The sequence below is a fragment of the Eublepharis macularius genome, chromosome 6, assembly GCF_028583425.1.
Source record: "Eublepharis macularius isolate TG4126 chromosome 6, MPM_Emac_v1.0, whole genome shotgun sequence".
NCBI classification, from domain to species: domain Eukaryota; kingdom Metazoa; phylum Chordata; class Lepidosauria; order Squamata; family Eublepharidae; genus Eublepharis; species Eublepharis macularius.
Window position 1 is genome coordinate 38,423,036 of NC_072795.1, and position 14,752 is coordinate 38,437,787.

The 14,752-nt window shown below is 40.6% G+C and overlaps 1 protein-coding gene across 1 annotated transcript in view; it reads left to right on the forward strand.

The window, feature by feature from the left end:
* LOC129331867 (phospholipid scramblase 2-like) overlaps positions 1–14,428 on the forward strand; it is a 39,784-nt gene extending 25,356 nt beyond the window's left edge. The window contains exons 6-9 of the mRNA XM_054982493.1: positions 3,799–4,025; positions 7,151–7,312; positions 10,157–10,318; positions 11,105–14,428. Coding sequence (XP_054838468.1) covers positions 3,799–4,025; positions 7,151–7,312; positions 10,157–10,318; positions 11,105–11,239 — 686 coding nt within the window. The 3' untranslated portion in view covers positions 11,240–14,428. The remainder of the gene's footprint in view (positions 1–3,798; positions 4,026–7,150; positions 7,313–10,156; positions 10,319–11,104) is intronic.
* The last annotated feature ends 324 nt before the right edge of the window (positions 14,429–14,752 follow it).

Below are 14,752 nucleotides of genomic sequence, written 5' to 3' on the forward strand. Positions count from 1 at the left end.
AATAATGGTTTTCTCTCCTAAGATATTAATTTTATTATCTTAAAAACATAAATTTTAGGGGAAGGGCCATAGCTAAATTGAAAAACTTGTATTTTGATTGCAGAAGTTTGCTTCACATTATTTTTGATAGTGCAATCCATAATACAGAGTGACTTGTTAGACTGTAGAAGTTCAATCCCTATCATTGCCAATTACAGCCAATATGGTGGAAAGAGCCAATATGGTGTAGTGGGTAGAGTTGCAGAGGAAGATCTGGGAAACCCAGGTCTGAATCCCCGCTCTGCCATGGAAGCTCGCTGGGTGACCTGGGCCACTTGCATCCTCTCAGCCAAACCTACCTCATAGGTTTGTTGTGAGGATAAAAAGGAGAGGAGAATGATGGAAGTCTCTTTGGGTCCCCATTGGGGAGGAAAGGTGAGGTATAAAGTAGGGGAACAAGCAGGGGAGCGGGGGACAGCGAGGTACTAATCTCCTGTGAATGCATGCAACGCATGCGCTCCCATTCTCCCCCTTCACAGAAGAATCCCGCTGAGTGCTGAACTGGAGCTGAGTGAAAACTGCCTCCAGTGGGGCAGTTTTCACTCCATTTCAGCATGTACCAGGATTCCTCTGTGAAGGGGGAGCACGTACATGTACTTCTGCCCATCCCCATGCCCTCCCCTGCCAGCCAGGTGAGTGAGGCCAGGGGGCAGCAGGTGGTGGCAGGGTTTCCCCCACCCCAGGTGGAGTGATGGCAAGCCTAGCAGTATTTAAGGAACAGCTGACACTTTCCAGAGAACCAGAGTTCTAATGTGCTTTTAAAATGGCATCGGAGTCAAATAAGCTTCCAATGTTAACGTGTTTCAGAGCATGGCACAGCCTCATGGTCTTGCAGTACTGTAAAAGCTGAGTTCCAGATCAGCAACTTCCTGCAGTTCAGGGGAAAAGGGGAGAATTGTATGGTAGAAGGTGTGGTGTTTGTCATAAGTCTCTTCCTTTAATCTGGGTCACGTTTTTATATGGCCATACTCCATTCCAGGATTTTAATTGTGGTTACTGTGGTGCCCCCACAGAGAAAGAACTTGATTTAGTAAACTCTGATGCTGTTTAAAACTATGCTGCCTCCTTATTCCTATGCCTAGAAGGCATTACCAAAGGCTATATGAAAAATGCTTTATGTGTGCAGCGATAACTTCTTTTGACTATTTCTATTTTGCATTTTGAAAAGTTGTGACTCTTCCACTGCAGCTCTCAGTCATGCTTATTTCCCTAGATTAGGATAACTGTTGAGATCATTCTGAAGGCCGCAGAAAAATTATCCCTGTGCTAAAGGTGGATGTTTCACACAAATACATCCCATTCCTCCAATAAAAGTGTGTCAAGTGAGGAGGCCAGTGGGTATAATGCCGAGAGCATATGTAAGAAAAGGGATAAGATTTAATAATCCAGACTTCACATAGCTAAAGCAAGCAAGGAAGGTGAGAGTTTTAATTTCAGCAAGACAAGTGCTTTTTGACAATGAGATTGTCAATGCCCATGCTGAATGTTCTCACAGAAAAGCATAAGAACATGAGAATTTTCATGCCAGTTCAGACAAATTTTCAAGAAACTGGTCTATTCTTGGCTTTTGAGATCTCTAGTGCAGGTTTCTGGGCCTGGTTAGGCTGTCTCTGGAAAGTACAGTCACTGGGCAGTTCCCAGAGTGATAGGTAAGAGATGGACCTTAAGCACGCAGGTGCAGCTGAGATCAGAGCTTCAAAGCCAAGCTGGGAGGGAGGGCTTGCACTTTCATTCCAGCTTATTAGTGCAAGGAACCCTGAGTGAGAGCTAGTTGCTGTAATTGTGAGTATGTCTCAGCTGCAGGGGAGCATGGTCACAAGACCTAACAACACCTTTATTGGTTAGTCAGGATCAGGCCATGCTGAAGCAGACTGGATACATCAAGGGTCTTTCTTCTAGTGCAGGTCGTGCTTTTGTTCAGATTGCTTGCATGCCATTCTGTGCTTTTGAATCTGACTGCTAGGCTAGGTGTCAATCCAGGCAGGACTCTTGTGCTGGGATTTTGGACTTGGGAATTCAACTTGGACCTTTGTGCTTCTAGTCTGACAACGTAACATCTGTGTCAGAGGACCAAAGCGTGTATTGTATTTTAGAATATGTATATCGTTGTGTTATTTTGTTTCCTGTTTTGCACAACTTCTATGTTTGTAATTTCCCATTCTCTTCTAATAAAGCTTATTAATTATTCTACTGTGGTATTTTGCGGAGGTTGGAGCTTCAATCCAGGCCAATTTGGCTACAGCTAGCAAGTAATTGTTTTGTGGAATGCAACCTGCAGACATCCTACCTTGCAAGGCTGACCTTGTTTAATACCTGGTAGGGCTGGAGACTTGCTTCCTTACTGTCTCAGCTGAGGGTTAGTTCAGAGGTACTGTTGGTGGCTCCTGTTATCCAGGGACTTGAGGATCCCCCCCCCGCCCCGTTATTGAATGCTTGCTCTTGACCACCACTCTGGCCTTCTTGTGGGACAAGCCTTCTGTTTCCAGTTGTGGCCAATAAAAAGGCTTTGAGGACTTCTAAGAAAGGTACAAACATGAGAGCTTTTTCCTGCTGTTGTCTCCAGCTTTCGCCATTGTGAAAATCACTTCTTCTGTATGCACAAGTATGATTTAACTATAATAGCTAATATCTGTTTATAGCTTTTTCCTCCACAAATTTAGCTATTCCTTTTTAAAATCCACATGAACCTGTGGACAAACCATGAATTGCAGTAATTAATTTTATAAATAAATTACATATTAAATTGAATCCAGTTCAAGACTAAATTGTTGTTCCTGAGCTGCCCTGGCACCCAAACAATGCTATTTGGTGATAAGTTCGCAGGAACATTTACTTCTTTCTACTCTCCCTGCCCCTTTCGAACTTTATGAAATGCCCCCTCCTGCAGCCTGAATTGGTGACCTCTGTTCTGCTGCATGTGTAAACTGTGAGGACAGGAAACCCAGCAAGAGTAGCTGCAGTCCTCAAATCTAGCTCTGTCTGTTATGCTTTGAGGGAGAAGTTTCCTAGCTCTAATGGTGACTTCGAAACACCCTGGTTGGCTAGCATGCATCTTGAAGGTCATTAGGATGTAATATCCAAATGGACTCCAGCTACAAAAGAGAATCCCTCAAAAAGGGGATTCTTCTCATTCCAGGAAGTATTGGAAGTATCAAGGAAGAACATATAAATATTCCAGTCAGTTCTTTAAATAAAGAATACATGTTTGTAAAGTGATGTTCAGCAAGGTTTCAGCTTGTAAACTTACCTCTTCATAAAGAGGTCCCCAGTCACTGAGATACTGTATCCCCTCTAAAGGCTTTTAATATGGAGCTGTAAAAAATAAGCTGCTTGGTTTATCTCTCCAATAATGTGTTGTGTCTTGCTAAATTGCATTTTTCTTTCTGTTCAAAATGCTGAGGGCAATTTCTAGCTTTGTGGGTTTCTGGGCTGCCTGTCAACTGGACTTTTCTGCTTGTACTGGTGTTTGTCTCATTTGCTCTCATCTTTTTTTTTTTTTTTTGCTGTGCCTTCCTACTTCTATTGAGACAAAGCAATAGTCACCTCTCGTTATGATTCCTAATCAGGTAATTGGGAGCTTTAAAAGTCAGATAGGGTTTTAAACCTCTGCTTAGCTATATATTTTCATTGTCTAATCAGTAGGAAACTTGGACAGGTAAAAGTCTAAATTTTCTTCTAAGATTTTCATGTGTTTTGTTGTTTTTTGTATCAAGCCTTTGCCTCCAACAAATGAATATATATATATTGCTTCCTTTGCAGTGATAACAGGCTTTGAAACTTGCAACAGATATGACATCAAGAACACTTTGGGGCAATGGGTGTATTTTGCAGCTGAAGAAAATGATGACTTTACTGTAAACTGTTATGGCCCATCACGGCCATTCACCATCAAGCTCTTTGACAGTGCGGGCCAAGCAGTCGTAGAAGTGACAAGAAATTTTCAGTGTACCTGTTGTTGCTGTCCTTGCATTTGCTGTTTGCAAGAGGTAAACTGTTTTTCTATCCTTGAGCTGATGTTTTATTATTTCCCCCTTACATATTTTTCTAATGCTCAAGACTTTTGAGAAACTCTCTTATGATATTTCATAGAAGTTTTGTTTGCTAGTCAAGGCTCCTTTACATTTTGATTCATGTTGTTTCTATTACTTGAGTGTTTTTTCTGTGAGGATTCTCCTGATTGGTATGAATTATTTAATATTCTGTGCTACATGCCTTCCATCTGCACAAGAAGACTTCTTCTGGTGCAAGAGGTTTACTGGTATAGGAGAGACATGATGGAGGGCAATTTCACCCATTTATATCATCTTTCTACATCCGTTCATCTTGAAATCCTTTTAGCCACAAGAATCCTCCAGCCCTTCTTCTTGCCTTTTCAACCTCACAGCTGGATGCTGGGGGTAGGAAGGAAACATCTGCATCTCATTTGCACTATGTAGAGGCCAACCATCACTTATAAGCTTTGTATATCTTTTCTGATGGGAGGCTCTGCTTGCAATATCAAGCAGGCTGTTTTAATAAATATATGTACCATTGCAGACATTCCCAAGTACATACTTCTGCATACACATGCAGCCATGTATTTCCCATTTCCTTTACTTTTTTTCTTCTGTGAAAACATTTTTAGCTAAGATGTGTTTTTGTCTTTATGAAATACATTGTAATTTTTAATTCCAAAGTATTCATCCTGGGCAGAAGCCAAGTTATGATTTTGTGGGCAAAATGAATAAGGCATGTCTTATCTACCACTCTATAATGCAAATATTTTTTTTTAGAATGGTGATGCATTATTTACCCCAAGCAGAACCACTCTAGTTTTGTGTGCCAAAGTATGTTTTAAAAGACCTGTCTGCTGGAAAGATGGTTTTGTGTTTGTTGACTGCCCTTCCTGTCTTGACTGGAAAAGCCTAGGGGATGTGCCAGACAAGGAGGAAACAGAAGCTGCAAGACGGAATCTGGGAGGACAGAGATTTCCACTATACACATAGAGGGTACTTTTGTATTCTGTGTTTGCAAAATAGGAATAATCTAGTGCAGCCGGTCCGCAGAAGAGCACCCGTAATTCAAGCAAGTTGGACCAAGGGGACTAATTCTTAGGGCCCCTAAACAAGGTTCCTTGGCCATCCTACCTGCTGGAGAAAAATGGGTCCCACCCGTACAAAGTAGAGAGGGAAGGAGAAGGAGCAAGCTAGAACTGCAGCTCTGTTAGACCCTCGGCCTGGCTTGCACCTGCCTTGCACAGCCTGGGAGCCACCTACATCAGAACTCTGCATGGAGAAATTTAGAGAATCAAAGAAAAACAAATCACCTCCTGCTGCTTGATGGTGTGCACCTAAACACAAAAACACCTACACTTTTTGGCGGAGGGGGACATTTTTCATAATGCATAAGAATCCTGGATTTATGTAACCGTTCTGGAAAACAATGGTAATGACCAAAAACCATGATTTTCGTGCATATTTTCAGCTGGGGGATTCCAGAATACAAAACCCTAGTATGTATCACATGGAGTCGTCATGTTTCACCAGACTCTCAAGTAAGCACTAGGGATGTTGGTTGCAGAGACTGATAACACGAGGGCAGCATTATACATGATAGGTATATTCCTACTAGAGTTAATTTGCTAGTGTGAAGGCAAATGACTGAAATTCCAATATCATGGCAAAGGCAACCTGTGCTACTGTGTTAAGAGTCTAGTAGCATCTTTAAGACTAACCAACTTTATTGTAGCATAAGCTTTTGAGAACCACACCTCTCTTCATCAGAAAAGTTGGCTCTTGGAAAAATGCAGAGATTGGTATCTTCTTACATTGCTGGTGGCAATGTCCATGTATAGCAGACTTTTGGGATACAATCCAGCGATTACATCATATAATATACCATTACAGCCAGAATTAATATTCTTAAATATTTGTAAAGATTGAGAACTTCCAACTATCAGGCAACAGTTAATTTCATCGTTGCTGGTTGTGGCAAAAACCTCTATAGCCCTTAACTAGAAGTCTCATAAGTCTCCTAATTTGAATACTTGGTATAACAAAATCTAGGAGCAACTAATTATGGAGAAAATAACCGATAGATTGCAACAAAGGGAAAAGCCACACTGCACAACCAATTTCTATGCAAAATGGAAACCATTTCTGGACTTTCTGTCAAATAATGACCTGTTATTAACAAAGCTTCCATACCAAACGATTATTAATCTGGATTTATAATTCTTCTTGGTCAAGATTTATTTAAATAATTCATAGGAACCACTCTGAATACCTTCTTTATGGACCTCAGTCTACCCTTTCTTGAGAAAACAGTTATCAGATGTATGGTTGTTAATGGCTTTTGCACATCACTTTAGTTGTTCTTGTTCTTATGAATGTATTATGGTATTAATAAAATCTTATTTAAAAAGAAAAGAAAAGTTGGCTCTTGTAACTACAAAAACTGTGAAACCAACAAGGTTGTTATAGGTTTTGAAGGAATAACTATCCTATAGTAAATAATACTAAATATATGCAAGATGGCAGTTCTCCAGTTTTTTATTTATAATCCATATACTGAGCTGCGGGGGGAGGGGGGAGACAGCAGGACCTCTGTCAAGAAGCCAAGTCTTTCAATGTGTATGATTTTTGTAACTAAGTTATTATCAACTTCACTGTGACTTACACTCAACTAAAAATGTATAGTATTTTAGTTTTGATTTTGAAGTTCCTTCTAGTAGTGGCTGTCATATAAGGCACAAGATCATTACGAGCTCATGAATCTTCAGAACATTGATACGTTCTAGGAACTGAGGTGACATGGAGAACACGAATACAAAACTTTCCATTTGGACAAAAGGTGTTTGACTTTTAAGGTCACAGGTACAAGGATGTCCTGTGTTGCTTGTCCATGAAGTCATATTCAAATTGTTCCTCATAATCCACTTCTCAAAGGTTTCATTAACATAAATCATGATCTTTTTAGCACTGGCTGCTAGCAGGTTGCCTTCTCAGTCTTATCTCTTCCATTTATGTTAATGCAGAACTCTTTGCTTATGAGCCCTTTAAGTCTTTGCTTGCACTAGAAAAACTGTAAGAATACGCTTCATCTTAATTGTGCTTTATTTTTTTTCTTGAAGCTTGAGGTTCAAGCCCCACCAGGCACAGTCATTGGCTATGTGAAACAGAAGTGGCACCCTTGTCTGCCTAAATTTATTATCCAGAATGAGGCCCGAGAGGATATGCTTAAAATTGTTGCACCTTGTGTGCCATGCCGCTGTTGTGAGGATATTCATTTTGAGGTAAGTACATTCTTGCATTGTTGTTTCTCAGCTAGTTATTTTCTCTGAATGTTGTTACTGTGGGTGGCCACTACAAATGAATGTTAGATATTCTGTGTGAATGGGCCTAGACTCCCATACAGGATCCAGGTTTCACACAAAGTAGTTAAACGTATGAAAGAAATATATCATCTGTCATCTCTCGTGCTTATCCTAGCAGATGCTGCTGATTTAGATTTTAACACCTAAATAACGAAATGTATTCAAATTGGACCTCAAGGGGCAGGCTTCAGGTTTGAAGGAGAGCTGCAATTTGGATATATTAGAAAAATAGTTATAGCTTACTTCAGTGGAATAAAGGGATTATTAGTTAGAATAATATCAAACACCTAAGTAGTACTAAATACTAAATATCCAAAATAAACACAAACAATTTGAAAGAGAGTTCAAAGTGGTTCTCAGAAGAGAAGGGAGGAACTGTGAAGGGAAAGAAGGGAGAAAACAGAGAGATTATATGACCCATTCTGTCGGAAGGTTCATTTCGAGAGCTTCCACTGTGTTCTTAGGAGCCAGTGATCCAGACGAGATCTCAGAACTACATAAACTGGAATGGTTTGAGATAAATCAAGATGGGTAGCTGTGTTAGTCTGTCTGTGGCAGTAGAAAAGAGCAAGAGTCCAGTAGCATCTATAAGACTAACAAAATTTGTGGTAGGGTATGAGCTTTTGTGAGTCACAGCTCTCTTCTTCAGATACAGCTAGAATGTGAGTCCATCTGTCCTTATATCTTGGAGAGTAGAGTGATTACAGAAGCCAAATGGCAATAGCCAATTAATGACAATAACAGGCATGATTGGATATGGTGAGGTATGCAGAAATCAGCATTGGTAATGAGACCAGAAGCCTAGGTCTCTATTCAGTCCAGGTCGATGCATTGTCTTGAGCTTCGTTATCAGTTGCAATTCAGCAGTCTCTCTTTCTAATATCCCTTTGAAATTCCGCTGCAGGATAACTGCTACTTTTAGGTCAGCAACTGAATGTCCTGGAAGGTTAAAAATGTTCCCCCACTGGTTTTGAATGTTTTGGTTTCTGATGTCAGACTTACATCCATTAATTCTTTGTTGAAGGGACTGGCCAGTTTGTCCAGTGTAGAGAGTGGAAGGGCATTGCTGATACGTGATGGCTGAATTGCAACTGATAATGAAGCTCAAGACAATGTGTTGAAACACATTGAGTAAGGACCTAAAGGGCCTTATGTACCAACTCATTCTGATAGATCAGAATGAGGGCAGCTCCACTTCTGTCCTGTGTCTGCTGAATTGCAATTTTATGCTGCGAATGGCTTGAAAGCATGTTTCATGGGGGCCCTGTGTGAGTACTAGATATGAAAAAGGCAGCAAACTGGGTCTGAGGAACATATCCCCAACTGCTTCAAAAACATAGTATAGTTCGGCCCTGTGTTGCTAAGAATGAAGACGTGTGTCAATTTACTGTGTGAGATTTAGGCTGTTTCCACAGACCCTGTTGTTCCCACCCTTTTTCCAGTTTAGCTGTGTGTTTTGTTGAGTTGCTCCTACAACTCATCCTCCATGCACACTCCCCACAAGCACTTACCTTGCGCTGTGAGGTCACAGGACAGCCTCTAAACAGTAACAAACCAAAACGGTTTTGGAGGGGAGGTTGGGCACTTTCGTCATTGTAGCCTAAAATAGCCTGCCTCCCTTTAAGTTTTTGGGGTTTTTTTACTTAGCACATGTGTGATTGTATTCAGCTTGTTTTGCAAGGAGGCTTCTGTGGCTGAACTGAAAGGGAAAGAGCTTCAGGGGAGGGACTGGATATAGATAGGAGGATTCTTGAGAGTGCTTTAAGAATTCATATGCCAAAGAATGGAAGAAAACAGTTCTGTCAACCTGCAGCAGAAGAAAACTCTAGAAAAACTGCGGTCCTAGTAAACACGCGGAAAAGGTGGTAACGATTACGAAACACTATGCATATGATATGGAAATGTAGATGTGACCCTCTTTAGTCAGAGAGGCTGTTTGACTGTAAGAGATTGACTGTTGGAGAGAGTAATCTCCATACCTTTGGATTAGTAATTAATGCAGACAGACAAAAGAGACTCTGTCTTTTTAAAAAGGAGTGCTTCCTCCCTGGGTGGGGTGCGGTGGGGGGCAGATACTACTTCTTGACAGAGGATTCAGGCCTGCCATCCATTATCAGTTGCATTTTGGTTTGTATGACTCCAGTTGTAACGTAGTAACTGTTTATCAGTCTCTTATGATCAAATCTTGTTAAGTCATTATTTGGTATCTTTTCTTGTATGTGTGTTATTTTAACTCACAAACAGTTCTGTTCCACATTGGTGTACTCTACATGGGTATATATTAACAGGTAGTATTTTCATTGCCCTTTTTCATTCTTTTAGTCTACAAAAGTTCCTATAAGATATTTGTTAGTTATTTGGTGAGAAGTCTCAAAGTTTCTTTGCTATTTTTGCTTGAGAACCATGAAAAGTCTTCTGAAAATGCAAAATTATCCAAAGCCATTCACGTTATTGCACCTGCCATACACATTATTGTTGTATTCCCTGCAAAAGGAGGAAACCCTCCAAACAAAAAAAGTGAAATACAAAGACCAAATTAGAGCCTACAAATTGTATCCATCGCTACCTGGCTACATATGAACTTACATGAACCAGCCCTTGGTACAGGAGAAACACTTTCATTTTCTGAGCTATATAATATGCTGATGCTTGCTGAGATGCTGTCTCTGCCACATACGTAGATGCCAGTGCCACAGAATACGTTTGAATCAATAAACTTATGTTTGCACTCACACTTCTTTTTTTGTATGTATTTAAAATCAGGTGAAGGCACTAGATGGGAAATCTGCAGTTGGACGAATTTCAAGACAATGGACTGGCTATGTGAGGGAGGCTTCTACGGACGCTAGCAACTTTGCAATCCAGTTCCCAGTGGATCTTGATATTAAAATGAAAGCAATGATAATTGGGTCCTGTTTCCTGTTTGTAAGTGCAATGCCCAAGACTGCAGTCACTTAAACTTACAGTATTATGTAATGATTCACTGTGCAGAAGCAGAGGATGGTCTGGGCGCACCTTCAACCCCGAGCCACTGCAGAACCCCCTGCTGCCTACTGTTCTGAACCAGTTCTCCATTGTTCTCCCCTCCTGAAAATCTGGCAAACTATCCTTTCCAGAACTCACTCATAGCTCATCCCTACCTTTTTATGGAACTTGGCAACCCCATATTCAGACAGTTTCTGTGCAATGTCTGAACAAGTGGAAGAGTTGATGGCTAGTTGGGATGGATTGTAATCTCCATGTTTAGTATAAAGATTGTCATACGAAACAGCTCCTCTGGCAGCCTGCTGAGGACCACTCTGTCTCTTCAGATTGTTCTTTTTTTCACCAGTGTCTGGAAGAGGCTTGTTCACTCCCAATATGTGTGAAGAAACCATAAAGGATATTTTTACAGTCGAAGGTGCAGAACTGAGACACACATCACAGGAGTCCCTTGTTAGAGATCAACGCAGACACTTACAGCACAATTTGAAGAAGAGATACACCCTTCTAAGCTCATTGACTTCAGTGAACTTTAAAGGGTATAACTTTAAAGGGTATAAGTTCCTATAAAACGTCTAAAAATCCATAGGCAATTGTTGTATATAAGTGGGTCAAGTTCTATCTTGACCTTCAGTTTGTGGTGTTAGGATGAGAATGAGTTGTAAAATATGTATGAAAAGGTATTTGAATTTTGAGCGAAGTATTTTAACTATTTTCTTGTTTTTACAGGATTTCATGTTTTTTGAACGTGCAGGAAATAGTAATGCAGCAAACAAGAGGAGAAAAGGTAGGCTGCACGCCGGAGCAGGACACAGGATGCACGCCGGAGCAGGACACAGGATGCACAGAAGACACAGACATTAATTGCCCCTCCCTTTTTGCATTATGTATACTTCAGAGAAGTCCTGCTACCTTTGTGGACATTACATTAAAGCAGCTATAAATTCAGCTTGCATGAGAAATTTTAGTTTTATCACTTACTTATTTCTAAAACAAGAAGGAGTAGCTGCAGTCTTCATGACATTTATACCAGGATATTCCCCGTAAATAACTAAAAAATTGCAATATATACTGAATGCTTTAATTGTTCACAGTAGTATGTGTATATATTAGGGACTTGCATCTAGAAAAAATTCATTATAGTTTCATATCTGGGGCCACTGAGTGAAATGTTTAACGTGATTGGGTAGCTTTTTGTTGAAGTGTTAACAGGTCAGGGTTGAAATTCATCAAGGTTTTCCCCCCCATTCTCATGATTTTTGTGGCCATTCTTTTCAATGGGAAAGGGGAGGGAGGCCGACTGGAGGATCTGGGTGAGCCGTTTTTTCAGCAAACAGCCCCCAAATCACACAGAGCACATTCCTCCCTCTAAGGATTTTCTAAGTTTCAAAGGGGGGGGGGTGATTTTACAGACCCCCCCAAATAGATCTCTCTCTGAGCAGCCAAGTTCTCTACTAATTCCCAAAATGGCTGTCAAGCTGCAGTCAGCCAGTCAGCAGAAGACTTGTGATTTTCATTACGCACATGCCTATTATATATCTATATATACAATTTTGTATGTGTACTTATTACAGCTTAGATTTCATTAGTAGTTTAAAATTATTATTTAGCATGGCTCAGCTAAAGAAGACTAGCAGCTAGCAGCAGTAGAAGGAAAGCCTCCACCCAGCCTCCATTTTTTAACCCTGCAGCTACCATTGAAAACATGAGCAAACTCATTTACCATCATTTTTCATATAATGATTCTTACGTTTGTTGAGAATTTGTACTGAATTATTGCAACTGCTTTGTTCAGCAGTAAATGTGTTAACTGTGCTGAGCGGGCCAAAGGGAAAGCAGAATGTAAATCTAGCCTGCGCATTATGTATGTTAGAACAAATGGCAATAATACTATTTTTGTGGTTAGTTGAAGAAACTAGCATTTTCCTCTGGAATGTATTCCCAGACAGTAAGGATATCTGTTTCTAATAAGTATCTAAGTTTCTAATAAGTCTCTGTGCACAGATTGCATTTTTGGATCCAGTTTCAAGCATTCGAGGTGTGCTTGATGGTTAATACAAATATACATGATTATTTTCTCTAACAGTGTTTATACTGGTTATAAACTGGTTTATACTGGTTATTATTATTAACTAGTAACAAAGTCTGTTGTGGGAAAAAATACAATGGGCTCTAAAAAGGGACGGGAAGCCAGGCAGCCGTTACCCACTCCTTCGTGACTGATTGCAGCCAGGTGAAGGTGGGGGGCAGACATTGCAACCTGCTCCACTCCTGATCCCAGCCAGGGGACGAGGGGGCGGGCATTGCCACCTGCTCCGCTACTTATCCCATCTGGATTAAGGGGGACAGGCATTGCCTCCTGCTCCATGCCTGATTCTGGCCAGGTGAAGGGGGGCAGGGACTGCTGCCAGCTGGGTGAAGTCGGGGGACAGGCATTGCTACCTGCTCCGCTCCTGATCCCAGCTGGGTGAAGGCATTGCCACCTGCTCTGTGCCTGATCTCGGCCTGGGCTTCCCGCTGTGGCACACTCTTGGAGGGACGGGCTGCCTTTTCTGGGCTTCCCTCCACAGCAGCGCCCTCTGAAGGCACACCAGGGTAGGAAGTGAGTTGTCTGGAACATGGTTAGCCTTTTATATAGTAGGATATCAGCACTAAAAATACCCCTGAGTATTAGGCAAAAGTCTAAATTTGAAAGGGGGAGGAGTGTGACAGACAGGTTCAAGTTCTGCCTTCCTGGAGCCTCAGTCAATCACTTTCAAATGGTGAATTGGAAAGTTGTGGGGGAGGAGTTTGGCAGTTTAACTACTAGCCAACTGACAGAGGGTGATTGGAAGGTCTGCAGGTTAAGGACTTCAGGTATTTTGAAAATAAAGTGAGGTTCGGGTGCTGTTCCTGTCAAAGACAGTTAAAAGCATGTCTGTTCCATATTCTATTCTATTCTATTCTATTCTATTCTATTCTATTCTATTCTATTCTAAACAAGCAAAGTAAATGTGGAGTGGCATCCCTGATTCCAGGCATTGCCCTCATTGGGGATTAAGTGATCCCAAAAGCTGGATTATAAACATAAAATTATATAAAATACCAGAAGTTTGTAGGGTGTGAAATTCTAGGAATGGAAACAGGATGTTGTCATGTGTGGGTGGGACCTGGGTCAAAACGTGTATCCCTGTAAGTATGTAAGCCGACTCTTCAACAGCACCTTGGAAAGCATCTTGAATTTATGGAAGCAACTTGCCTGCTAAATGAGCTGCTACCAGTCGTAGTAAATACTGACCTTGATTTTTCAGTGGTCTGACTCTGTATAAGCAGCTTCATGTTTTCAGGCATGATGGAGATATTTATACTTGATAGTCCCGAGTATATGTTGGACTACTTTTGAACCAGGTAGCTCCATTTTTACAGGAAAGCAACTTGTATGTATGTCTCCCAGAAACATGTTTAAATATTTAAAGGTTCCATCCATATTTGTGGCAATTTTTCATGAATTCTTCTAATCCGTTTTCCAAAGCCAATCATACCATAGCATACTATATAAAAATATAGCATTGAACATGATCTGTAAAGTATAGTAATACCTCCTTTAACACTGTGGTTATGTTCCTAGAAATAAAGAGTGCCAAGTGCTACAGCTTTATAAGATATTGCTAACACTGGTTCTAATGGGGATGGCATTCATAGAAGCAGCCTTAAGCATGGAACAAGCAGGGCAGCTGCTTTGGGTCCCGTCCTGGAGGGGTCCACCTCCCACAGACCACCACTCCCTGCAGCCTCCATAGTTGCTCACTGCCACACCATGCCAACAGGTTAATATATATTATATCAAACTAACATAGGTACTCTTTCTGGACTAACTGAAGTATATGATTTCAAATATATTACGGTTCCTTTTTGGTATTTTTTAAATGTAGTAAATGGAACAACCCAAGAACAAAAAGTTAATTGAATATGGGTTCAATTACATACACAGCAAGTATAAACAATCTGAAATAAAACTACTTGTATTGTTGGGATGCTTTTCCTTATATATCAATAAAATTGTTACTTATCATACCCAAGAAATTGGCTGGTGTTTTCCAACCACAATTTAATGTATCAAAGTTCCATTTCAAGTTTCCTTTCAGGAGAATATGTGCTGTTTTTAAAATTAAAAACACATACATGGAAGAAGATATCTGTGGTAACTCATGGAAGAAAAAGTTTCCTTTGTGAGCTGTTCCTGCTGAGAAGTGCATGCATACACTAAAGGCCAAACTGCACATTCTATTAGGAGTCCATGACTGGACCTTTCTACACTTTATTTAACTTTAGAAAAACTTCTCATGAGACAATTTGGATTGAGACTGTGGCTTTTGGTTGGGGAGGGATATTTTCTGA